Here is a 27,718-nt window from a genome sequence, read left to right as displayed (position 1 = left end):
AAAAAAAGCTCTTGTTTGGCAGTATGGTGAGCTAAGCACTAAATTAAATTAATAACCTCAAAACCCGAGCCAGGTCCAAATTAGCAAAGAAGATTAGAGAGACTAATGTGTAGCTTCAGGATTGATATGGGAGAAGTGGGTTCTTATTAGTGAGCCATTGGCACCAGTACTGGGGAAAGTGGGGCTAAATAATTGAGGTTGACTGTACCTGGGGCTGGGGTAACAATAAAGTAATGCTAGTCGGAGTATGACAGAAAGGGACATGGATTGCAAACTTACGATTGAACCAGCAACAGGACCAGAGTTCACAAAAATAGTTAAAATATGAATTAAAGGCTCAGTGTTTGCAATGAGACAGACGAATTGTCAGCTGGATATGAGGAAACTAGTGGGTGCGGTACAGTTAGATTTTCAGAAGGTTTTCGATAAGGTTTTACCCAAAGGCTTAGTAAACAAAATTTAGAGCACACAGAATTTATAAAAATACCATGGCATGAAAAGGAACAAGGAGGAATTGGAATATAATTGGGTCATTTTCTGGTTTGTAAGGTCTGACTAGTGTGGAACCACAAGAAATAATGCCTTGATACAAACTATTCACAATCTATATCATTATTTGGATGTGAAGATTAAATATAATATTTCCAAATTTGCTGATGACAAAGCTAAATTGGAATTGGACTGGGAGTTGTGTGGATGACGCAAACATTTCAGTCGCACTTAGACAGGCTAATTGTGTTAGCAAGAAAAAAATAATTGGCAAATAAATTAAGTAGAACAGAGAGATTATTAACCTTGGAAGAAAAACAGAAATAAAGTATTTATTAAGAAGTGAAAAGCTGGGAAGTGTTAAACTTCAAAGAGACTTGTGTGACCTTGTTCATGAGTCCCTGGAAGTTACCATGCAGTTTTTGAAGGGCTGGTTTTTATTACAAAACAATTTGAGTAGTGGATCAAAGTTGTTTCTGTATTATTATATAAAACTTTGGTGAGGGCATAATTCAAAGTATTCTGTTCAGTTTTGGTCTCTGCACCTAAGGAAAGACATACCATAGAGCGGGTACAAAAAAGGTTCACAAAAGTAATCCTTATGAGGGAAGGACAGCCTGATGGAGAAAAGTTAAACAGACTGCACCTAAATTCTCTGTAATTTAGAAAACTGAGAGATGAGCTCATTCAAACATAGAAGGATATGCACGTGCATAGGGTTCAACAGGATCAAACAGGCACAGTCTCAGAATAAGGGACAGGCCATTCAGGACTGAAGTGATGAGAATTTTTTCTCACACAGAAGGTGGTCTTTCTTTGGGAATCTCAGACCAAGGCTTGTGAAGGTTCCATCGCTGATTATGTTCAAGACTGAGATTGACAGTTTTCTACATATTAATAGCATCATGGAATACAAAGATTGTGTTGGAAAATGGTTTTGAAGTATGGCTGCTTTGCTAATACAATGTTCAGAGTTAAATCTGGGTCATCTGATATGTATTAAGCCTTCAGACACTGGAAACAGTTTCTAATTATTCTGTTTTGAACCTTTTGTAATTTTGTACATCTCCATCAAATCTATGCCTATGCCTAATATTTAAAACAACGTCATTTTCTCTGTAATCCTTTATCCCTGGAGTTGTTCTTGTAAACTTCTTTTGAAGCCTCGACAAAGCCTTCACATCCTCCTGGTGCCAGCAATAGAAATTATAGGTACAGTGGGATTGTGCTGTTTGTATAGGCTCAGCAAAACTCCTTTGCTTTGCACTCTATTTCTCAGTTTATCAATTCTAAGTACAGGTTTCAGCACAATGCAATTTACAAGCATGATTTTGGCAGATAATTGCACTGGGCTCCCAGAAACCCTAAGGCCAGCTCTTGGCAATTGTCAAAGCCTATGCCTGTCAATGCCCCACCCCAAATCCACGACTCACCCAGAGGCAATGTCCAGGCCTCGTTCGCAAACAAAACCCAATCACTGGGCTTCAACTACAGTAATCTCACAGACATACCCTCTGTAGACACTTACCTTCCCAGATGCTCCACCAATCACAGGTTGTTCCTCTGCTAAATTTTCTTCAAAGATGTGAGGGAGCCACGAGCCGACTGGCAGAATTTTGATGAGAGGGTGAATCCCCTGATTTTGTCTCTTTCAGGTTGAAGACATCTAATTAGTTACAATGCCCCCCCCCCTCCAGTGATTACCACTGTATGCACTGCACTCTTCTAATCCCCAGCTCCACCCATTTGTTCAATACCCATTTCAGCACTAACATTTCCCAGTTCTGATGAAAGATCATTGACCTGCAATGTTAACTTTGATTCTCTGTCCACTGCAATTGCCTGGCTTGCTCAGCATGCCCAGAGCTTTCTGTTTATAGTTCCTGATTTTAGAATCTTCTGGATCATTTTATTTTCCTTACATATTACACAATTTCCCGGCCAACAAATAATCTGCATCAATGCCCATTTCTAAAAAAAAGCAGACTACAGTGGTGGAGCTAATGCTTTCTGATGCCTTGCTATCTGGATTTTTTAGCTTTCCCATATGAATCTGCATTTAAGACATGGCCATTAGTGATATGTCTGAGACTGAAATTTTCTTGATGCAATGGGGCACTGTGGGCATTAATCCAACCAAACATTGGGGGAACTGGCACATCACACAAATATGCTCTTTATTCTTTGACAGTTTGAATTTCATTTTCCTTGTCTCTTCTTGTCCAACTTAACTTTCTTACTTATAAATCAATGATAATTAGCTTCTTTAAATTTAAAAAAAGTATTGTCAATGGTGGTCATTCATTGAACACATTCACATGAGGTTGCGCATATACTGTTGAATAAACATTTATTACACAAAAGAGAAAACAACAAAGTGACATTTGGAAAAAAAAAGTTTTCAAATTGACAAAAATACATCTTAAATAGCAAAAGGCAAAACTTGAATACATTTGCCAGCAATATTCTTTACACACATAATCCCTTTCAGATTTGTACCACTTTCAGGTTAACACATTTATTCTTAATTAAATGATGAGGGCTGTGAGAATTTCCTTTTGGACTTTCTGCCCCAGATATGATTCTCAATCATGGTCTCTCCCTGAGACATGTAGACAAATGGAATCTAACTCACCAATTTTTCCGAACCGAATTTTCAGGAAGTCCCTGTCTACTTAAACTACAAAGGAAATTAAAGTATGTTTTTCCAGCTCTGAAATCTTGGACTACCACAAACTAAACTGCTCTTTTGCTATTATGAAACCTCTTCTCACCAGAAACCTGATTGTGGCTCCTGGATTGTCCTTCTTCAGCTTTGTAAACATATAATCAATTAACTTTCCAGGTAGTTAGAAAACATAGAAATGAAACTTCCTTTTCCCTTTTACAGATTGCAGATTTTTGGACAAGGCAAAACATGGCTGCCTACCAGGATTTAGATGCAAATGCATGCCTACTGGGTCAGAACTATTCGGGCCTAAAACAACAGATCAATGTATGGAATCCAAGACATAGCAGATTTTGTATTTAAGGAGAGAAGGATTGTGGGAAAGAGTTTGCATGGCTAACAAAGTAGTTTTTAAAATGTGGATTAAGTGCGGATTATTTGATTTTAGCTGAAATAAAATGAATGGAGATAGTAACTCTGTAATATTCAAGATTTCAATCTCCTATGTGTGACAATGCTGAAGGACTTATATATAGTTCCTCATTGATCAATGTTATAATGGAAATTTAAAATATTTTGGTATGATTTAAATCTTGTTAAAAAGGGAACATTTTATTGAAGCACTGCATCTTGCACTCAGCAGGGCAATTCAAACTGATAATTCAAGGAGAAAGATGAACATTTATAATACATGGGAACAAAATGTAGAAGTTGGTAAGTAGTCTCTGACTGGTAGAGATATTGTCATAGAGAATGCACTAATTAATGATAATTGATAGTTAACTTCCAGGTGTTGCTTAAATTTTAAATTTAACAATTGATAAATTCTGTACTAACAAATTAAAATTATTATTATTATTTGGGAACTTGGATTCAAAACTGGGGAAGAAAAAGTGATTTTAGTTTTCAGTTCAATGAAGGTGACTTCTTCCTATGGCAAAGGTCAGAAGGTCATTTTGAACAGTGAGTCAAAACTTTAGGAATTCCTAAAAAAAAGTGTGCGACTTAAGATAAATGCATAGATAAGCTATCTGGAGAGTCAATTGATTAAATGTTTATAAAGCTGAACAAAGACAGTCCAGGGGCCCAAAATCAGATTTCGGTTGAGATGTTTCATATCAGTAAAAGAACAGTTTAGTTTGTGGTAGTGCAAGATTTCAGAGCTGGAAAAAGGTCTTTTGTAGTTTAAATAGACAGGGACTTTCTGGAACTTCAGTTAGGAAAATGTCGGTGATTTAGATTCAGTTTGTCTACATGCCTCAGGAAGAGACAATGACAACGCCTGGTGCAGAAAGTCCAAAAGGAAATGCTTGCAGTCCCTGTCATTTAAGTAAAAATTAAAGTGTTAATCTAGAAGTGATACTTTATTGGGATTGCGTGTGAGTGTGTGTAAAGGATATAGCTGGCAAAAGCACTTGAATTTTTCTTTTTGTTGTTTAAGATCTTTTCAAATTGACAAAAATTTAAACTGTTTTTAATAACATCACTTTGTTGTTTCTCTTTTGTATAATAAATGTATATTAAAAAGTACACAGGCAGCCTCAATAAATGGTCACTGAGTGACCACTGCAGTAACCAAATTGCAAAATAAAACCTTGTTATCAAGCTTGATTTAACACTGGGATCTTACTTGTCTTGCACTATCATCAGCTCGGACTGCAAAACAGTGTAAAATCAAACGTGGTGTAGAATGTGAGTTGAAGCAATACTGATTAATAAGTGCATTCGATTAGAAAAAAATATTTTGTTTGTGGTTTTTCTGCAAAAAGGTGTTCACAATTTGCAATGGACTCCATATTTATGGCAAAGGGATATTGTAATTGAAAAATCCAGCTGCAGGAAATAGATGTTCAAGAATTTTAGTCATTTAATCTTTGAAGCTACAATATTTTAAACACTGCCAATTTAAACCCAATCTTGGAACAATAAATCAAGCTGCTGCCAAGTTATTTAGCCAATTAATTTTATGTGACTAACTGCATGAAACTACTTAAGTATAGGAAAATCAAGGCAGTCCTTGATTTTTTTAACGGAGGCTGGAGCTATGATACGTTTTTATTTAGACAATGGTAATGACACAGCTACATAAAAATCACAAATAATAATGGAGTGGTTGACAGTAGAAGTCATTTACACCATTATTTCTCCTTTCTTTTGTCCACTGAAGGTCTGCTAAGACATCGATGCACCATTATAAAGAGTGTAAGTTCCCTTGGATATTTTAAGCTATTCATTAAATAAGTCCCACATAAAAGGAAGAATCAACATAGTTCAAAATTTTTTTAAATAAACTCAGCACTGAAGCTTTATACAAATGTACAACATTTCTTCAGACATCCATTCCATTAGGGGTTAAGAACTTTGTCAATGAAACATGAAAGTTTGGAAGAAATGCAACTATCTAGGTGTGCCTCAGTTGTCCCGTTAACTAAAATGTATCAGTATTTGGTTTTGTCTAAGTCATTCCAAATAACAAATGTCCAATAATTCAGGCTTGCGTGCTGTCAAGCCTCTTTTTTACATTCAAGACCAAAAATTGTTTTCTCTCTGCAATGACCTTAAAGTGATAATGGAAAAAACAAAAATCAATTTGTTTCCCAGGCAACAAGCAAGCCCTATTTGAGTCTTATTAACTCTAAGATTGTGCACATTATGCTTCCAGTCTCAGTCTTTCTTAAGATAAACCTAATCTTGGTCAGCACACAATAGTGATAAATTGCTCATGTCGGCTAATCTCACAATGCTACTTACCTATAAAGTGTGTCGACAGGTCAGAGATTACCTCTCTCCAACCTTTTCCAATTTACTGCTGCACTGCAAATGGATTATCAACACACTGATGTGAATGTTAATCACTGCTACTCTTACAAACAAATGTCAGGCATATTATTTATCACAGAATAATGAACTTTAAGCAGACACAGTCTGCTTACACCACTAAGATGTCAAAAAGACAACAGCAATTCAGCTCTAAAGGCAGGGATGTTGACGGTGGTGATCGACATTTATGGGGGGAAAGGTCTGTTATGCTCCTATATCCAATCCATTATGAATTATGGAAACAATTTCCATTAATAGAAATGTATCAATTTGGTTATCACTCTCCCAAATAAACCACCACTCTGGCTGAAGATACTTTAACATAAAGTTTCTTGTGCTGTATTTTGCACTGTAATAAACAAATGTACATTTTGCATTCAAAAGTCACATTGAAATCTACATTAGTTAGTCTCACCTCAACACAAACTTTCACTCCACGAAATTCATTTGTTTCAAAAGTACATTGTTATGTGAAATAATAGAAAGAATACAAAAACAAATTGCATGATCAATCTACATAACAGTTTTCTCATTTCACTCTTAAAATGACCAGAATTATAACATTTTTCCTCCTTTCAGCGAAATGCTGACTCTAAAGGAGGGTTATATCACATGCACAAGTCCATTCTGGTACTTAGCCAAAATAGCAACATTCATATAAATCTTGCTCATGACTTTTGTCATGCGGTTTGATCAGCTAAACCTGACCCTGTCTTATTTGATACCTACACACATATTGATTGCAAAGGTCTGTATAATGCATCTGAGACAATATATGTTTTCATCTCCCTAACACATGCTGAAATCATCCATTTCCATGGGGATCAGTACTGAATCTGGAACTAACTTACATGGTTCAACTCTTCACTGCACAATTTTGGTGAACCATTGGAGGTGTCCTAAAAATATGCTGGATTCTTATATTTTAACCCAAATGTAGGAAAGTTGGGACTGCTCATTGGTTAAGTACTTCTGTGATTGTAGACTAAAAATAATAAAAAGTCTATCTTTGAGGAATGAGCTAAAAGGTTAGGAAATGGCACATTGGGTGTGCAAGTTCTGCGCCCATTATAATTAGCAGTTTCTACATTCTATGCTAAAGCTTATATTGCAGAATTCATGACCTGCCTTTTCCCTTAGCTTATCTTCACTTTTAGAAACTGAAAATGCTCAATCATTCAGAGCAGCTAGTGATTCACCCAGATCTATACAAAGTCAACTAAAATATGCTGGATAAGCAGTGTTGTTGTTAAAAGCACTTTGGAAAATGCAGAATTTAAACATAAAGTACCTAAGGAATGGCATGCATTACTTTCAGTAATGATGGGATATAATAACCGGAAGAGGTAAGTTATACGCTTCTGAAAATGACGTCAGGGAGCCCACTTCTCATGGTGCCGAAAATCAGAGACAGGAAAACACAAGTGTCTTCCCATTAGCTCTTTAATGAAAATAAACAGTCCGTAGGTTAAAAAAGAGTAAAACAAGCTGCATGCTACTAAAATTCCTTGTTTATTTTCAACACCATCATCTCCCAGAGCCCAAACACCATGATAACAATGCCTTTTGACACGCAATTTTAATTAATAGTTAATTAATAATTTTAAAACATTTTAAGAACCATCAATATGATTAGATTTTAGGGACTTTCTAATTTCTTCTCTGAGGAACATCAGCAAAATTTAATTTCTTCAGCACTGGAAGCTAATATCATACATATGAAACATACGTTCTTCAAAAATATAAAACCAATGTGCATTTTGAACAGCAGGATGAAGTTTCCTCAACTTTTACTCTTATTCATCTACTGCTTATTTTATGTACAATATAACAATTTAATTCAAGCCATAGATGTCAAATGGTACTGTTATCAGGTGCCTTGGAGTGAGCTCTCTCAATCCAGCACAGCTATTGTTCAACCATGTGTTACTTTTAGAGAACAATCCTTGACCTTGTCAGCATTTGAAACTAAGGATGAAATTTAGCAATATTGTGATACTGTTGTGCAAAACAAAAATGTGTTTTACTCTTGTGATAAGCAGAGGGATTAATTTATATTATATTGTAGCAACATGGTTTTCAGTTCCATTCATTCAAGAACATAAATTGTAGCGCAGAGCATAATGTACTTGGAAAATTGCCATGTTGGAGAAATGTCATTGGCATATTTTGTATGGCAGAGTAATTTAAGTCTAATAAAGAGTTTTTCTGGGATTTTCTTATTTTTGATCATGGAGATTCACAACAAAGTTATGGTTGTTTCTGCGAAAAAGCTTTCATATTCAGAAATTAAGTTACATGACAAGCAAAATGTTGCAGTGAAGTATTGTAGATAGATCATTCATCTGTCATTGGATAGTCTTTTTTCCATGAGCATTCTTGTTGCAAATTAAAGTTGCTTTTGTGAGGAAAGCAAAATTTAGAACCATTTATATGTTGCGCCGATAGGTAATGTACTAGATTGATCTTTGTAGCAATAATCTACAGTTATATGGTGCCTTTAATATAGCAAAACATTCCAAAGGGTTTCACAGGAGTACTATTGGTCAAAAATTGAGACCGAGATACACAGGGAGATACTGAGATAGATGACTAAATATTTGGACAAAACAGTATGCTTTTAAGGAATGTCTCAAAGGAGAGATAGGTTGAGAAATGTAGGGGGGAGCACTAAATATTACTGCCTCGGAAGCCAAGGGTGCAGTTGCAAGTGGTGCAGTATTAAAATGAGGATGTAGAATTGAAGGAATGCAGAGATTTCACGGTATGTGGGGCTGCAGAATATCAGAAATAGAGTCGTAAGCGTTTGGAGAACATTAATAACAAGCCAATGACAGAACAAAATCAAGTTGAGCAGAAATAATGCAAAACGCTCTTTGATTTTCTCTGTTCAAGACTGCTTTTTGTTTACCTCAACAAGACATCCCTCTCTTGTATATTGGTAAAATTCTGTTTCTTGTGCTCTAATACATCCAATGATCTATGAAACCAAGACTTTGAATTAAGGTTCAAATTATGAAGGATTAAGGCATTTTTCCCATTGACAAGTGAAATCTGTCAAGTGGACTTTGATCAGCCAATGTCATTTCACTTTGTATTCAACAGCTTTTAATGAGAGACCTCCTGCTATTTTCAAACTGATCCAGTCCAATGTTCCAAAAATACTCACTCTAATGATTACTTCACAAGGTTATCACCTCTATAAATTATGAGACTGCAATGTTTCCCAGTTTTAAGTAATTCATGTATTTATTTGGAAGAGATAGAGAGAAACAGACATGCACAAATCCCACTATCAATAAAGCATATTTCTGGTCTTACCTCGCTCCAATACCAAACATTTGGTGAATTCATCATTGACACATTGTAAACTGTGCCATTGAGAAAATATTTTGCTGAAGTATAGGGGTTACATTATGGTGCACAATAGTAATAATTACTAATCTAATAAATGACTACATTGTGATCTTCACTGTTATATTCAGCTGAGTATGCAGACAGGTTATTTCTGGCAAAGGCAAAATCGTTAGTGAAGAAAATGCTGTTAACAAAAGGGCACAAGGCAAATATACATTTTCTCTTCTCACCAGAAACAGTTAATCAGTTAAAGCAAAATGAGAGTCCATAATATTGTAGGATGTTCTATAACAAGCAGCATCATTTTTTTTTGCTGTGGAATTAGCACGCTTGTCAACTCTAAAGCTAGTTATTAACAAGTGTACCTGTTACAAAATATTCAAGTCCAGGAAAGGTCTCCTTCCCAACGTAGCTGCACAATGTTCTCTATACCTGTGAAAGTATGGTGTAGATGGTAGATGATACTGTACCTGATTGGCTCTGGTGGTGGTCATGGGGTCAGATGGAGTGGACTTGGTGGTAGTTGGGGAAGATGGCAATGTCTGGGAATAAAGCAATTCAGGAGGAAATCACCAACCTTAAGCCTTATACTGAACAAACCCATGCAATAAATTCCAAACAGTCCAAGGTAGCTTATTTGACTAATATTTTAGGTATAATTTCCATAATTATTTATCCACAGCCACCTCATGCCAATGAAGAATGGATGAGATTTACGATGAAGAGCTGGTGTCTAGAGAAATACTGTGCTTCTCGCCAATATGTTTTAAATTATGAAGCCATTATGATGATTCAATAGGTTTCAATAGATCAAACATTTTCAGTTATTGCTACCCACTGTAGCAAACGTAGAACACAACAAATACACAGTTTTTTGAACATAAGCAAACATCATGAATAACTTTGACTAAATTCTGTAAGTTTGAACAACATTTCTCCATGCACACACTTCTGTAAAATTAATTTTCCAAAAATCTATCTCCTTGAACCAGACTTGTAATAGCAGTAAAATGCCTTATCAATTTATATGTTCAGTAAATGTCACATATACCATGCTGACAGTTCAAAGAGATGTAGACTCATGTTAGCTAGGACTGCTGTAAAAGGACTCTTCAGACTTTCCTTGGTATTGAGTCTAATGTTGGCTCGATGTGAATTAACCCACAAACAAGATTTCATACGAGCAGATTGTACTGTAAAATCAGTATGCTATGCCAAATGAAGATATTCAAATCCCTGAACTAGTCTTTAAAAATTAGTTGAAGTCAAGACGTAAATTATAAATTGACGAGTATTCAAGAAGGCTTTTTGAGATTTAAAACTTAAAATAGATTATTTTACTACATATAAAGTTACTCTTTAAAATGTATAAAATAAATATAAACTTATAAGAATGTGATCATCAATATATCTGATTTTCTCAGAAATAAGCATTCAAATTATTTTGTTTGCCACTTTTTGCAAGTTTTTCATGTGTTGTAGAAATGTTATTCAAAAAGATTAAAGTCAGAAGTCACACTGCACCTGGTTATAGTCCAACAGGTTTATTTGGAATTTATTTAAAACCTGTTGGACTATAAACTGGTGTTGTGCGACTTCTGACTTTGTTTATCCCAGTCCAACACCGGCACCTCCACGCCAAAAAGATTAAAGGAAGACTGTCTGCAAAAGAATCTTACTTGACGATATCTGGAATGGGAAAATGACTGAGACCCTTTTACAATTTCAAATATGTTCAGTCCAGTGTGATATCTGTGAAAACTTGTACAAGGAAAATTTGGACATTTTTAAGAGTCAAGCCACTTTGCCTTCAAAAATGTAAAGCTTTAAATATGCAAAGGAGTTTGTGAAAAATTCATATGGAGGATTAAAAAGTTCCATTAATATTTGAAGAATGCAAAACCACATCAAAAAGCCATTTTGTGCACTGTAATTTTTAATTGTTAAACAGATATGGGAACTGCAGATGCTGGAGAATCCTAGATAATAAAGTGTGAACTGGATGAACACAGCAGGCCAAGCAGCATCTCAGGAGCAAAAAAGCTGACGTTTCGAGCCTAGGCCCTTCATAAGAGACCTCTCTGATGAAGGGTCTAGGCCCGAAACGTCAGCTTTTGCGCTCCTGAGATGCTGCTTGGCCTGCTGTGTTCATCCTGCTTCACACTTTATTATCTTTTAATTGTTAAAGTTGTTTTGTGGACAGGGCTGTTTTTACAGGAAGCAAGGAGAATGAGGCAGCAAAAAAAGGATACAGTTACAAATTGCATAATTGGGTCACTGAATCCTCTGACCTCTCTCCTGTCCTATACAGGTAGTGAAGACATGACAGCATCACTTACATATAAAGTAAAAAGAAACAGAACAAATAAGATGCACAAGACTAGAATGAGAAGTGCCATTTAACTCAGAATATGGAAAACAAAGGAAGGATTAAGTCTTCCTCACATGAAAAAGAACCGTTCTTCCAAGAAACAAAAACTTTCATTTTACAGAGGCAGAATTTAGGCAGATATAAAGTTTAACAGTAGAAAAAAAAATCAACATTCAACTAAAACAGAAAACTTCTACATAAAACTAAAACAAAATGACAACACTGTTCAGCAGTCCACCAGACTGAGTGATTACTCTTTCAGACACAGTTCTGACCTCCGTGTCAGGAGATTACAGGAGAATTGAGTTGACGGGCAATGCCTGTGCCCTTGTGATGAGACACAGCTTTAGTGAGTTGGTATGCTATCCTTTCAACTTGGGGCAAAGACACTATTTAGTTACCTGGTTAGACTGCAAGAGAACCATTCTCAAATAATAGCTGTCCATGTTTCGGGCAGTAGTATATGTTTCAAGGTGGCATTTGTGCAAACTTTTGTGGCACAATACATTCCTTTAAACATTTGCCTTGCCCCCTCTTTATTGTAGTTTTAATGTAGTTTTCCTATTTGTCTGAGACTGTCATAGAGTGGAAAATAAATCTCTCAAGCACTGCTTCAAGAAATGAAGTGCTTTGCACCTGAGATATGCACTTTCTTTCCTGCCATTGAAGTTGCTCTCTGACCACCAAACTTTGGCAAACCACACTGCCCATAGGACACTCAGACTAACTACGTATAACTTTAATGTGTGATGACACTAAGACACCAACATCTGAATTTAAAAACTGTGAAACATCAATGTTCTGTTCGTAGACACCAAGCCCCAGATAAGTCCAACTGAGATTGTATTGCATGAAAATGTTTACTTAAATTTCTCCTTTTTCTTTCTTTTATGTAGCCAAACCGGTATTCTAATGGCCAGAGGAGCACAGGTTGGAACTACACATCAGAGCCATGTAGATTCTCCATGGAGTGACTCATTGGGAATTGACCAGCAAATTTATATTTTCTCAACGGCAATTCCCCTGTACCTGGAACCCAAGAATCCATTAATGTCAGAGGATTCAGAGGTTTCCAAATCAATTGCACTCAGTAGTTACCAAGGAAATGTTAAAAGATTAAACATCTCTTCTCACCCCTGGACAAGCGCTAATGTGACCCCTTAACAGACAAATGAACTTTCTACTTTCCCCACCAATATGTTCCCATCAGTAACCATTTGGCATACTTATTTTATTTTGTGGAGGCCGGGGGAGAAAGGGGGTAGGGAGTCATGGCTGATTGCAATTTGCACTTCCATGGCTGATAAAGGTGATTGCAAATGCTCAAGTGAAATCCAAAGTACAAAGTGCACTTTAGACTTATCAGAAGCAAGCCCAAAGCTGTCAGGGTTCTTTTCAGAGGAGGGGTACCCTTCTGAATAGGTTCAGGGACACCTTTGGAAGAGGTAAATTGTAATTAGGGAGAGTTGTCTGAAATTCATGTGTCCCTTATTATTTTTAAAGTCAACATGAATGTGCATGAAAAGTGGGAAAACTCATTGAAATTGCGAAGCTCATTAGAACTGTCAAACTGTAAGGAAGCTCTCAGTCTGTCAAGTGAGATGGCAAAGGGAGCGATTGACGTAGGTGTCAAACTGCCAAGCAATGTAAATGTCCGCGCCATTAAAATCTGAAACAACAACTGACTGCATTGCAAGAGAAAATCAGGACTTACTAATTCACTCTGGCTGTTGAAATAAGGCTGAGAGTAATCATTACAGGGCTTCTGTCGCACAACTGATTTCACGAACTAGGATGCCTGTCAGTTCACAGTTTTATTATCAGCTCCAAGTACTTAAGAAAGTTTTTGGAGCAGGACTATAAATTCAAATGCATGACTTTAGTAAGGAATGAAATAGTTGAATGAAGTTACCTGTGGCATTTTTTTGTTGGTGTGTGTGTTTATTAACATAATGAATTAATTATTAGACATTTATAATGTTATTTTGTTTCATCTCAACATACATCCTGAGTTCTGCCCATGGTAGATACTGAATGAGTTGCTATGGAGGTGTAAGGGCAAAGAATGGTGGGTGAGGAGGCATGCCTTGAAGTTAGAATGGGGAATAGCAAGAGCAATGGAATGGATGGAAGGGAATAGTTTGCCATGCAAGCTATGAGGAGGAGGTGGGAAGCAGGACCTGAAATGAGTAGACATTGATTAGGTATGTGGCGAGAGAAGAGGTCTGATTTTTGATCTATTGTTTATTTTGAAGCTGATTAGAGTGTTGGAGTACTGAGATTGGGCTTTCTTGCAGCCTAGCTCCATACCCAGCATCAGTAGAGGATTATTCTGCATTCCTTTCAGGGGCTGCAGGCCTGATTTTGATTTACAACCCACAGCCACACAACAAAAATCAGTGGGGTTACTTTCCATAGGTTGGCAAAGTTGGGCACTTTTTGTGACTCTGCAATCCAGACCCAGTAATGAGTATTTAGGTCAATGTTTTACTGCCAGTTTCCCTTGGTTGATTGTTCTCTGGTTAAACAGGCAGGCAGCTTGATCCCAGACTATATTACTTCAGTAACAGCAACCAAGAATAAACTTTCTCTTGGACTATGTTAATTTGCTCTACATGACAGCAAAAATGAGTCTGAAAATGACATGCATGGAGGGCAGTAGCCACAACCTTGCAATGCAAGACCAATACTAATTATCCAGTGTGCACATTTTTCACAAAACTAAGTTTTGAAACAAATCATTTAATACTGAATATTTAATGTAATCAACATTCCTATTTAAGAGTTGTAATTTACTTTTATCTCCAAGAAATTAGTTTAGAAAATAAATGTCTTCAAAGTTTCCATATATTGTAATACTCAATGTGATGTTATTTAAATCATGTACTGCAAAGGAAAGTTGATCTACAAATTAATCTTAAAATTCTCATTCATTGCAGCTTTGGTTTTAGAAAATCCTTTAGAAATGTCAATTGGTAACTTGAAAACATACACTTACTTTCACAGAGTGGCCAGTGATGGTGAAGGATATCATTCACACTCAAGACCACAAAATAAATGATATTATGGCACCAAAAAAAAATCCACGTCGGAACCAAACAGGAACCACAAATTTTAAAAATATCTTATTCCAGTTGCAGAACAGATTGGAAAATGAAGGAACACTGTGGTAAATACAACTTGTATCATGGGGCTAAGGTAAATAATGCACTCTTGACTTTACCATTTCGTGAAAACACAGTGATTTACATAATCATTAATCCCTGGATAAGCAGATGATGGGTACATTTAAGCTGCATGGAACAATATTTTCTCTTACATATGAAAAGGTTTTGTGTTCTCCGATATTTCTTCACATATAAATATTGCAGACAATCTTCCTTTAACAATATGCTTGGTTAAGAAAATTCTTACACCTTGATAGTAAGTTAAATTAGAAGATTCAAATAGGTTAAAAAATTTCCATTCTCAAAGTGGGCACAAATTATTCACCAAGTGGCAGAAATATATCCTGGCCTTCTTTCAATTTCATAAAACTAAATTAATAATCACTGCCTGAAAGTCATGAACACAGATTTGAGATGGTGGTGGGACCTGGCTGAGTAGTGGTCATTAACTGATCATCCAGTTGAAATATGTGAAGTCAAAAAGGCTCTTTTATTAATTTACTGATAACCATCATAGTTTTGCAATCTCTTTGAACTGGCTTGTAATTTTATCACTGCCATTGTTTTTTCAGCCACATGACAGTGGACTTGCTGCCATACCCCTTCTCCACCACCATATGCACTTACTAATTCTATTTCAAAATAGCAGACATATTTTATGTTATTAATAGCTTACTTGTTTGATGCGATCTGGGTTCACGGTGGTCTGAGGCTGCAGGATGCTAACTGGTTCTGTCTTTGCCACATTCTGAGGCATTTCCCGTATTTTCTCTGCAATGAAGCTGTGAACAGCATTCAGAGCTTCAACTGTTCCCTGGATCAGGCAGACACGCTCTGTCGTTCCTGAAATGTAATGCAAAAAAATCAAAGTGAGAAAAGAAACAAAGACTGGTAGCCTGTCTAGGCGCACAAAGGCAATCAAGATTTTATTGGCTTTTCTTAAATATAAAACAAATACTGGTTATATTTAAGTAAATTTTCAAATATCATGCAACATCACGTGTCAGATGGGAGCTTTATGCACAAATAATGCCAAGTGGAATTAAGAGGAATTTGGTCACGTGGATAGAAAGATGGGTAGAGGGCAGAAAGCAAAGGACAGAGATAAAATTATGCTTGATAATTTTTAACAATTGGAAATCCCCATGGTGGAATCGTGCAGAATTGGTAGAAAAGTTCCCTGGTTGACTATCAGCTCACTAAAATGGTCAGGAATGCTCCTTGCATGGCAAACATGTTCTAGCAAGGACTTGAACTTAGAGATTCCAGCCCAGAGATAGGGATGCTACCACTCTGCCATAAGACCTCCATACAGTTATTGTTTCTAAAAAAATTGAATAGTAATTGGTATGGAAGATGAACGGGTGACTGGTGTTAGACTAAGTGGCTTATCTGGAAAAAGTTGTCATGGTTGAATCATCTGTTTCTATAGTGGAATGCTTCTTAATAATATTTGATCCTCGGTTACAAGGGAGCAGAAAAGTATTGCATGAGTCGTGCGTATTGAGGGTATGTATACATACTTTGGAGGAGAGAATGAGTTGGGAAGAAGATGTTGATTGATCTTCAACAGGAGCAGGTTGCATATTAGACTGACTGGGATCTTGGATGTGAATATATTAGTTGGCCTTGGAGCACTTGGAAATATGACTACTAAATAGCAGAAATGGTAGCAATGCACACTGGAGATAGGTAAGGAATAATAAGTAATAAACAGTTTGTCAGAAGCAGTGATAGAAAGACTTGCTGTTCATGTTGGACTCAATCTACGTTCACACAAAAAGGAGGAATAGGCACAAACTGACACTGGACAGGTTCCAGATAAATCAGTTCATGAACATACTGCCCAGTAAGGAACTAGGCAAGTAGACCTGGATGGTCCATGTTCGGCCTCTATTCTGTGCTGAACTGATGTTGAGATAGTACAGGTTTTATAAACCAGTTTGGATCCCCTTGCATTGGGAAAGGTGGGGTTGGGAGGTTATGGGCGTCAGGTGGGTGGGCCTGCTCATTGTTTGCATTTGCTGGAAAATACTCATCAGTAGGTGTTAGATGAGAACAAAATTGTACAATGACTGATTTTAAAGTAAGTAAAATTCACCAGGTAACGTATATAAATGATCTGAGAAAGATAGTTTACAGAGACAGAACATCCCGACTCTAAATATAATCATGTTGGCTCACAAAACACAGCAAAGTGTGATCTTCTCCAGCAGTTTGTAATGAATAAACATTTCATTAAAAAGCTTAAAGGAGAATAATTGAGATTAAAACATACATACATGCAACAGAAATAATTGTGAATAAGAAAAGAAATGTGGATTTATTTACAAATTTACAGTACAACTCCAGCACGTGTCTAGCAACAGTATTTGCAGGAAATCCCAAAACACTGTGGTCTTCCCTGAAAACATAAATATTTTTCCACATCATCATCAATTGTTGTGAATTACTTAATTAAACCATACAACCACTGCTCCAATAACAATTCTGTATACAAACAGACGTTTTATGCAACATGTGGGTTGATTTTTCAATCAGGCTCGGGAACACAAAGCCGAGATAATTTCTGAGTACTGTCCCAGCGTTTTGTCAGTGATGTGGTCGTGATAGATCAATACTGTATTGGGGCTGGAGGAATGTACAGTACAAATATCTACCAAAATGGCAGCAGCTTGACGCACAGCATGAACAGTAAAGGCAAATGGCAGCCATGATGGCACTTACCAATGCTTTGCTGAGGTCAGCAGGCAGCTCCTCAGAGGGGCACCAGCCTCACCAAGCACAAATGTGGCCAAATAGCTAAATGGAAAGCAAAAGTGCATGATCCAGCCCAGAGTCCCATATTTCTGGACATCTAACATAAAACACACTTTTACCAGCTGTGAACCCAGCAGCCATACACCACTGAGGCTGGAAGCTGCAAAAAAAACCTTATTTTTCTCTCAGTTCTGTTTCCGAGAACTACTAAACGCTGCCACATGAATTCATTCCTTCCTCTGCCATCAAAGGCAGGTTTAAGCTTGCAATTATGCTGACATAAAGTGGAACAGAATGGGAGGAGAGACTGAGATTTCACAATGTCAGGATATCCACTAATGGCATTTATCAACCAAATTGACTTAAATATGGATATGATTCAAGCAGTCAAAAACATCAAGGTACATTTGTGTTGAAAAGTCTCCAGGAAAGTTTGTAATAAAATTAACATTAGTAGCGGAGGATTCTTTCTAATTGTAAGCCCAGTTTCTCATCAAACAGTTCAATGCATTCACCGTAAACACCAATAATTACCTCCAGAAATAATTCGTATGATTTTATCCAGTGGTCTTCCCTGGTAAGTCATGGGCCTTTTTAATGAAATATTTCTGCCTGAATTCTTTAATTTTCACAATTATGAACTAATTCCCATATTATCTCGACATTTTTGTGAGAAATTAGACACGAATTGTTATTTGTCCAAAAATCTAAATTAAAATCAATCAAATCAATCTTATAAATCAAAAGATGCTTATTTAGTTACCCAACCTCAATTTTATGATACTTTGATCCTATTTTAATTCTTATCTTTTTCTGATGATGCTGTTACAGTTCCCCAGAGGACAACTTTGAGAAGAACATTGATTTACTTTCAAGAAAGGGGCTCAAGGGAGTCTTCAGATCGAAAGCATTAATTTTGTACTAAATGATGGCACGCGATATGGATTGATTAATGTAGTCAACATAAGCATTCTACAGAAGGTCAAAAGACAACATACGAAAACAAAACAAAGATCATGTTACAGTTGCAGTGTTGAATCTAGACTTAGAGGCAGCATGTCAGACAGGGGGAGGAAAGGAACACATGTGCAATGTTCATGAACCTTTTCCTCTTGAACAGGGAAATTATATGAATACTTGTGTAAAGTATTCAACATGCAGTCAACTGTCTCAAAAGTTAGTCTTTTTTTTCAAACCAGCCCAATGTAATTTTTATCTGTCCATTCTTGAAATAATGTTATTTGTCTAATCACAGACCCATAAAACAAACTGTTGAACAGAAAGTAATATCTAGAAAACATCAGCACTTTTAATATATTCATTTTGAATGTTAACAATGTATATGGAAAAATAACTCAAATTAACAACGGCTTTACTTACATTCAGTGGGAATCATTAACCAAGTGGAAACATTCCAGCAATTAATACATTAGTTAAACCATTTGACAGCTAATGTACAATTAAGATATCAGCAGAATTGCAGATAAATAATAACTGTGAATTAGAAAATATGGGATGTGTTTCAATACCTGAAAAATAAATGGGACGAGGTCTAGTCAAATGTTAAAAATTTGAAATGTTACAAAAAATGTGAAGTACACTTCCAACCTGCCCGCTTCTGGGTTCAATGAAGGTCTAGCAAATGGTATGCAGCCAAAGATCACAGGAAATGATTTGTGCAGCGAAAAGTGAATGCAGGAGCTATTCATCCCATAAAGCTTGCCTTGGCACTCTAAATCACAGTTGGGTATCTCCGTTATGTCACTTTCATTCACGACTTCCAATTCACTTAATGCCATTAGTCTCCAACAAGCTGTTGATTTTTGTCCCGCTCAGTAGCCTTCCCTGTTGCGACAGGGAATTCCAAACTTTTACCACCTTCTCAGTGAAGAACTTCATTCTCTTCTCAGCTTAAATAGCCTGCCCCGAGATATTTCCCCAATTCTTGAGTGACCAGCTAGGGAAAATGTCATATCTTATCCATTCTGTCATGCCCTATAAGAATTTTCTAAGTTTCAATGAGATCACGTCTCTATTTTTGAAACTAGATAATACAGACTCAATTTCCTCAATCTCTCCTAATCAGATGGTTTTTTTTTTCCTTTATGGGTGTCACTGGTGAGGCAGCATTTATTGCCCATCCTTAATTGCTCAGTTAAGAGCCCAACACATTGCTGTGGGTCTGGAGTCACATGTAGGCCAGACCAGGTGAGGATGACAATTTCCTTCCGTAAAAAGCATTAGTGAACCAGATGGGTTTTTCCAACGATAGACAATGATCATTCCTGGTCACCATTAGACTCTTAATTCCAGATATTAATTGAATGGAAATTCCATCATCTGCTGTGGCAGGATTTGAACCCAGGTCCTCAGAATGTTATCTACATCTCTGGATTAACAGTCCAGTGATAATGCCACTTGGCTATCCTGCCATCCCAAGGATTAATCTGGACAATTTCCATTGCCCTCTTTCTTCCCTTAGATAAGGAAACCAAAATGTTATACAATAGTCCAAAGTAGGACTCCTTAAGGCAGTAAGACGTCTTCTGTACTCAAATCCCCCTGAAGTGAATGCCAACAGACCATTAGCATTTCTAAATGTTTGCTGCTCTGCTTACTAGTTTTTTTTGTGACTCATGGAGAAGGATACCCTTGTTCCTTCGGGCACCTGCACTTCCCAACATCTTACCTGGTAAGAAATATTGTGTCTTTCTTTGTTTTCTCCCAAAATGAATAACTCAACACTTACTTACAGTATTTTCCATCTAAGTTAGTCCAACTCATTCCATTAGTGCTAATCATCTTTGAGCCTCTTCGACGCTCCTTACAACTTATGCTTCTACCCAGTTTGATATCAGCAAATTTAGAAATATTACAACTGGCCACACATCGAAATCATTTCTAGAGACTGTGAACAATTGTAGTCTCAGCACTAACAGTTGCAGTAACAGACTAGGAACAGTGTGCCATCCTGATAATGCTTGTTTCTTCCTATTCTCTGCTTTCTATTAATTAAACTGTGATCCATATTAATAGAATTTCCTCCAACCCAATGAATTCTAATTTTATTCAGTGATCACCTGTGGTGGGATCTCATGACAAGCCTTCTGAAAATCCAATTACACTACATCCACCAGTTCCCCTTTGTCCATCCTCCAAGATAACATCATCAAAAATTCTCCAACAGGTTCGTCAAACATAATTTCCCTTTCAGAAAACCATGTTGATTCTGACTAATTTTTGCCTTCTTTTCTTTATGTTCACTTATCACATCCTTTCTACTAACTACAAATTTCACGCTAACAGATCTGTGGTTCTCCACTCTCCCTCTTTCCCCCTTTTGAAAATAGTAATTACATTTGCCACATTTCAGTCAGAAGGAACCTTTATAGAATCTACAGAATTATAAAAGATAACTGTTCCTACATCCTCCATCTCAATTGCTACTTCTTTCAACACTCTGGGATGAAACGCATCTTGTCCAGAAGATTTAATCAAACTTCAGTATTGCCAGTTGTTTAAGTACTACCTCTTTACTAGCACTTTTAGCTCTTCAGTTACACTAATTCATTGGTCGCCTAGTATTTTTGGGAGATTTTACATATCTTCTTCTGGCATGACATAGCCAAAATATCTTTTTAGATTTTCTGCCTTTTCCATGTTCTCTTCTGTCAATTCCAGAATCTTTTTTAGTTCACCTTCATGTTTCTTGCTGGTTTGCATTCATATTCTCTTTTTATCTTCCTTATCAGTTTTTTTGGCCATCTTCGCTGGATCTTAAATTGGTCTAAATACTCAGGATTAGCATTATTTCTGGCATTCTCATAAGCTACTTCTTTTAATTCAATGAAATTATATGTTGCTTTTGTTAACAGCTGTTGATTTAGCTTTCCATTCAGTTGTCTTGCAGAAATGATCAGTTGTAGAGGTGTAGTCTTTTTTAAATAGTTGCCATTGCCTGCTTACCATTGGATCTGTTACCATATTTTCCCAAGATAGCATAGCTAATTTTCCCCTCATACCCTCAATAGTTTCCTTTTCTTAGACTGAAGACCATAACTCTAGATTGCACTACGGCACACTTAAACTTCGGTAAAATTCTATTATGTATTATTCAGTATTTTGCAAAGGTGCCTTCACTGCTGTGTTATTAATTAGCTTTTGCTCAATACAACACACTAAATCCAAAATAAGCCAAAGCTTAGTTGGCTCCTCCACTTGGTGTTCAAGAAACCCAACTTGTAAATACTCCAAGAATTCATCCCCCACAGCATTAGTGTTTATTTGGTTAATCCAGTCTTTATGCAAATAGAAGTCATCCATTATAACTGTATTATCTAAGAATACAAGCAACTTTAATTTCCTAATTTCTAGTGTTTGTATGACAGTTTGATATCACGTAAACAACTGCAACCAATGTTTTCTTCCCCTTGCTGTGTTTTTAGGTCCATCTGAACTGATTCTGCATCTTGACCTTTTGAACAAAGATCTTCCCTTAATAATGGTTTCAACCTGTATTACGAGTGCTACCCAATGTTTTTCCCTTTTGTCTAATCGTTTGAAATGTAGAATATCATTGGATAGTCTATACCTAATCTCAGTCACCCTGTAGCCACGTCTTTGTAATGGCATTGAAATCATATCCTTGTTTTTTTTTAAATCAATCTGTCCAGGAATGTTAATAAAAATTTCTAGAGCAGGTGGGACTTGAAGCTAATTTTGTCCTTTCAAACTATCAATATTTTTGTGACTGTTGTTTGCATTCTGATAGAGTTCATCTAATTCAGATTTTTTAATACTATTCTCCATTTTCATTCCATTTGATGCTTGCCACTGTTTCACCTGTAGTGTATTTTAATGATGCTGTTCGCCTCTGATGTAAGCTGCTTTCAGATTTTATTTATTCAAATGGCTGGATGAGATTCCCAGGTCCTGAAAACTTGACAGTCGCAGGGAAGTGAGGACTTGTGTATGGAAGGAGGTACTTGCTGGTACAAATTTGGCCCTCATTTTCCAGGCTCCCAGACTAGCTGACACACCTGCCATGACAAACCAGCAAGGAAAGTGCCCATCATTCCTCGCACCAATCACTGGTCAGGGATCTGACCCCAACCAAGATCAGGGGTCAGATTCCCCAGGGATTAGGAGTCCCTCCAGGAGTCAGGGATCTGACTCCTCCAGAAGCTGAGTTAAGTCAGGAAAACCTGTCGTACGACTTAAACAAACGCTAATCAGATCCAAGTCTATGAGGCAGCAATTGGTCAGCTCTGTGTTTTGGGCATTGGTGGTCCCTATTTTGATATCCCTATAGCCATTATGACTGAGGTGGGCCAAGATGAAATGCCAAATTTAATGAAAAATATTTGGCCAGATACTGGAGCAGTCCATGCTTAAATGCAACAAGATTGAGACAATATTTAGGTTCGAGCTCTCAAGCAGCAAGTAATGTAAATGTGCCAGACAATGACCATCTCCAATAAGAGAGAATCAAATCATTGTTTCTTGACATTCAGTTGCATTACTATCATTGATTCCACCGTTGCCAACACCACCATCGACTGTAAACTGGACTCACCATGCAAATAAAATGGTTCCAAGAACAGGACAGAGGTTAGGAGTACTGCAGTAAGTAACTCATCTCCTGGCTCACCAAAGCCTGTCCACATCCACAAGCACAAGTCAGGAGTGTGATGGAATACTCCCCACCAGCCTGAATGAGTGTAATGAGTGCAGCTTCAACAACACTCTGGAGGTTTGACACCATCCAGGACAGTGCATTCCCATCAACTGACAACACACCAACAAACATCTTAGAATACACCTCCTCCCACTCACCTTCCTGCAAAAATGCCATCCTCTATTCCCAACTCCTTTGCCTCCACCGCATCTTCTCCCAGGATGAGGCATTCCACTCCCATACATTTCAGATGTCCTCGCTTTTCAAGGACTGCAACTCCCCCCCACTCAATGGTCGAGAATTCCCTTGACCATGTCTCCCGCATTTCTGGCAACACATCCCTCACACCCCCTCACCGCAATAACAAACAAAACAGAATCCCCCTCGTCCTCATGTACCACCCCACCAACCTCCAGATCCAACGCACCATCCTCCAACACTTTTGCCATCTGCAGTCCAACCTCACCACCAAAGACATTTTTCCCTCCCCACCGTTATCTGCTTTATGGAGGGACCACTCTCTCCGGGATTCCCTTGTCCACCCCACACTCCTCTCCACCTTACTACAACCGGCACTTTTCCCTGCAACTGCAGGAGGTGCTAAACCTGCCTCTACACCTCCCTCCTCACCCCCATCCCAGGCGCCAAGAAGACTTTCCACTTTCCAAGCAGATGTTCACCTGCACATCTGCTAATGTGGTGTATTGTATCCGCTGTACCCGTTGTGGCCTCCCCACGCAGATGCTTGGGGACCACTTTGCAGAACACCTACGTTTGGTTCGCACTAAACAACTGCACCTCCCAGTCGCGAACCATTTCAACTCCCCCTCCAATTCCTCAGACAACATGTCCATTCTGGGCCTCCTGCAGTGCCACAACGATACCGCCCGAAGGTTGCAGGAACAGCAACTAATATTCTGCTTGGGAACCCTACAGCCCAATGATATCAATGGACTTCACAAGCTTCAAAATCTCCCCTCCCTCTACCACGTCCCAAAATCAGCCCAGCTCGTCCCGCCTCCCTAACCTGTCCTTCTTCCCACCTATCCCCTCCTCCCACCTCAAGCCGCACCTCCATTTCCTACCTTCTAACCTCATTCAAACCCCTTGGCCTGTCCATCCTCCCTGGGCTGACCTATCCCCTCCCTACTTCCCCACCTACACTCACCTTTACTGGCCCTATCGCTGCTTCTTTGACTGGTCTGTCTCCTCTCCACCTATCTTTTCCTCTATCCATCTTCTATCTGCCTCCCCTCTCTCCCTATTTATTTCAGAAACCCCTTCCCCTCCTCCACTTCTGAAGAAGGATCTAGGCCTGAAACGTCAGCTTTCCTGCTCCTCTGATGCTGCTTGACCTGCTGTGTTCATCCAGCTCTACACCTTGTTATAACAAACACTTACTCCCTTCCTTAACCAATGCGCAGAAATTTACCATGGCACCTTAAGTACAGCCTTGCATACCCAAGTTCACTGCCATTTAGAAGGAAAGAAAGTAGTAGATACACGGAAATGCCAACATTGCAAGTTTTTCTGCAAAACAGTCACCTTGCCAGCTTGGATCCTTCCTTCATTGAGTCAAATTCCTTTAACTTCCTCCCTAACAACACTGTGGGTGTGCCTACACCAAATGGACTGCAACAGTTGAAGAATGCAGCTCACCACACCTTCTCGAGGCCAACTAGGGATAGGTAATAAATGTTAGCAACAGTCACACCCTGTGATGAGTAAAACAAAATGTAAATATAGCGTTCTTTATTGCAGTAGCTTACATCTTTTGTTATAAAATATGGACGGCTCATCGTGTACCCTCTAATGTGTTGTAATGTTGATTTGAAAAATTCCACATCTACAAGCGATTTTCTAATTTTATGCTGAGTACATCAATAAATGTATTTAATAAGTTTATGGAATGTTTTACATTAGACTTATTTTCACTAACATATCATCAAGCTCAATGACTGTAAAGACCTTTTACTGTGAAGGAGCAAAAATGCAATTTACCAATTTGCCTTAGTGCTAGTTTAAAATCTAACCTGTGACTACTATTCTCAAGGAATGGTTACTTTCAGCTATAAATTACAGCCTGACTTTATACTTTTGCAATCCAGTGGACATTTTAAGGTCCTGTGGAAGCTGTTTACATTTGCAGGACCGTGACCCCCTTTCTAATATAGTACTGGAGTACTAAAGCACCAAGGGGAGAATGTTACGGCACTTCTGGGAAAATATATTATGAACAGCTCTCAAAAATTTAAAGGAGGTATGTGGCTTAGCAGCTAGTGCCCCTCCCTCTGAGTCAGAAGCTCTGTGTTAAATCCTAACAAATTGGACACATAAGGAACATTTGTGACACGGTTCAAAAAACAGATAAACAGCTGGTTAATGTTGTCAACACTTGCCCACTGTTCCCCAAAGGAGAAAGGTATGTGTGAAAGTAAAGAAGATCCAAGATTTAGTATATCACACTTAATTGTTTAGAAATCTAACATCTTTCAATACATATTAAAATAGATGTTAAAATGGTAAAGCATCATGGAGCTCAAAATCCAATCAATTTCTGGGACCAGATGTGGCAACACATTTAACCAGTCTAAGTGAACTCAGCAGATTGGAGTCAAGTTGCTAGAAATTTAAGCCATATTCATGGCACATACACAAATGATAATGCTAATGGTGTGGCACTTATCTCTAATAAAACAAATTAACTGAAATTTCCAATTTGAATTTTTCTGAGGTAGATGAAATTTTCCAGATCTCTTGGAGAGAACTTGTTCACCTTACACTATCTAATAGCGGGGTTTCCTAAGGTATATATAACCTCATAACTGTTCTCAACAAAATGAATACAATATGCCAAAAAAATTAAGTTAATTTTAAAATATCAGAAGCAGAGCGAGCCACACTTAATGTTGGAGTATTATGATTGGCTCGGGGATTTCATGATTCAGTGGTAGTGTCCCTATCTCTGGGATGGAAGGTTCAAGGCTCACCTCCTCCAGTGGCGTATCACAAAACTTCTGAACAGATTGATTAAAAACATCAATAACAGTTGTCCTAATTCATGAAGATGACAGGGATTTACTGGCTGCTTATGAAGATTCACCTAGTACCGTATCTTTCACAGAGATATTAATCACGTTCTGATCAGCCCTGAGATTCACTGTCTATTTATAAATTGGTCAACATTTGTTGCTATACTAATAATGTCTGCACTAAACCATCTCAAATGCTGTGAGAATGAAAAAGTGACAGCAGTTAATTCTCCCTTCATCAATCAGATTTGGTGTCTGTTATTAGCAACATCCGCATTTACCAAAGTCAGACAAATCCACAAACAACTGGGTAACAGGTGGAGACACATCCCTTCACTCAACAGATAGCAACTGTAATGTCAAACTGAAGGCCAGATGGCTCAATAAAATCATCAGTAACCTATACACTGATGGTAATAATAACTTAACAAGAAAATAATTTTATTTATCACAAGAGATTCTACAAAATTTGGCAGATGTAAGAAATCTTAAGTAAAAACAGAAAATGCTGGTAATATTTTTGTAGGTCCGGCAGCATCTGGAGAGAGGAAAACAAAATTAACCTTTCTGATGAAAGTCATGAACATGGAATGTTAATTCTGTTTCTCTCTCCCTACAAATGCTGGCAGACAGCCATTTTTCTCGGACAAGGTAATTGCAAAAAGAAACTGTGCATTTTAATTTTAAGTGCATCATTCAGGTAATACCGACCGTTCAGGAAACTAACACTTCAGAACAGAAGTCCACAGAAAGTTCTCACTTATAATCTTGGCCAAAAGTGGAACAATAAAATCACTGGGCATCAGCCATTTTAGTCTGTACTGTTATTCTTGTACCTGAATCAGAAGGTTGTAGGATCAAGTTCCACCCAACAGACTTGAGCACAGATCTATCATTGCAGCAGTGGGGGATGGTTCCTCTCAAACATCCTGGCCTTTTAGATGAGATGTTAAACTAGGGTTACATGTGCTCTGTCCAGGTGCTATAAAAGGTCCTATAGGTGGAATTTTCTTATTTTCAGTCAAAGTGTCAAGATTGGTGCCCAATCCACCAAGGCTTGCACAGCTTTTCTCACGCAGTTTTCTACTCTTCACTTCATTAGTTATGTAACTGAGCTCTTCGGTGCCCTTATCGTGGAATCACACAGAAACACTCACCACTGACAGGATTTTGCAGTGGTCCTGCCTCTGGTCCAATCTTTAAAGTTCAGCTATACTGCCAGTTCAGACACTGCAAGCCCAGGGACTGCACTCACACAGTGGAATTGAGCCAGAAAATAAAAAATAAGCAAGTTGCCTACTTTATGGACAAAAACCTGGAAAGGTGTTAGTGGTTATGATGGTGAAGAAGAGGCTGGTCTTTATGCAACTGACTGCT

General features: G+C 37.7%; 1 protein-coding gene across 5 annotated transcripts in view; it reads right to left on the bottom strand.

Annotated features, from left to right (window-relative positions):
- Window positions 1-27,718, bottom strand: part of LOC125455566 (RNA-binding protein Nova-1) — a 267,705-nt gene that overhangs the window by 70,563 nt on the left and 169,424 nt on the right. For 4 of the 5 annotated variants that reach the window (XM_048537694.2, XM_048537698.2, XM_048537696.2 and 1 more), the window contains exons 3-4: window positions 15,549-15,715; window positions 9,805-9,876 (exon numbers count right to left, since the gene is read on the bottom strand). In XM_048537694.2, the coding sequence (XP_048393651.1) occupies window positions 9,805-9,876; window positions 15,549-15,715 (239 nt within the window). The remainder of the gene's footprint in view (window positions 1-9,804; window positions 9,877-15,548; window positions 15,716-27,718) is intronic. The other variant, XM_048537695.2, reaches the window with a different exon arrangement.

This window comes from Stegostoma tigrinum, chromosome 10, assembly GCF_030684315.1.
Source record: "Stegostoma tigrinum isolate sSteTig4 chromosome 10, sSteTig4.hap1, whole genome shotgun sequence".
Taxonomy (NCBI): domain Eukaryota; kingdom Metazoa; phylum Chordata; class Chondrichthyes; order Orectolobiformes; family Stegostomatidae; genus Stegostoma; species Stegostoma tigrinum.
Note: the sequence above shows the minus strand (reverse complement) of the source record. Positions and strands in the feature narration are given on the sequence as shown.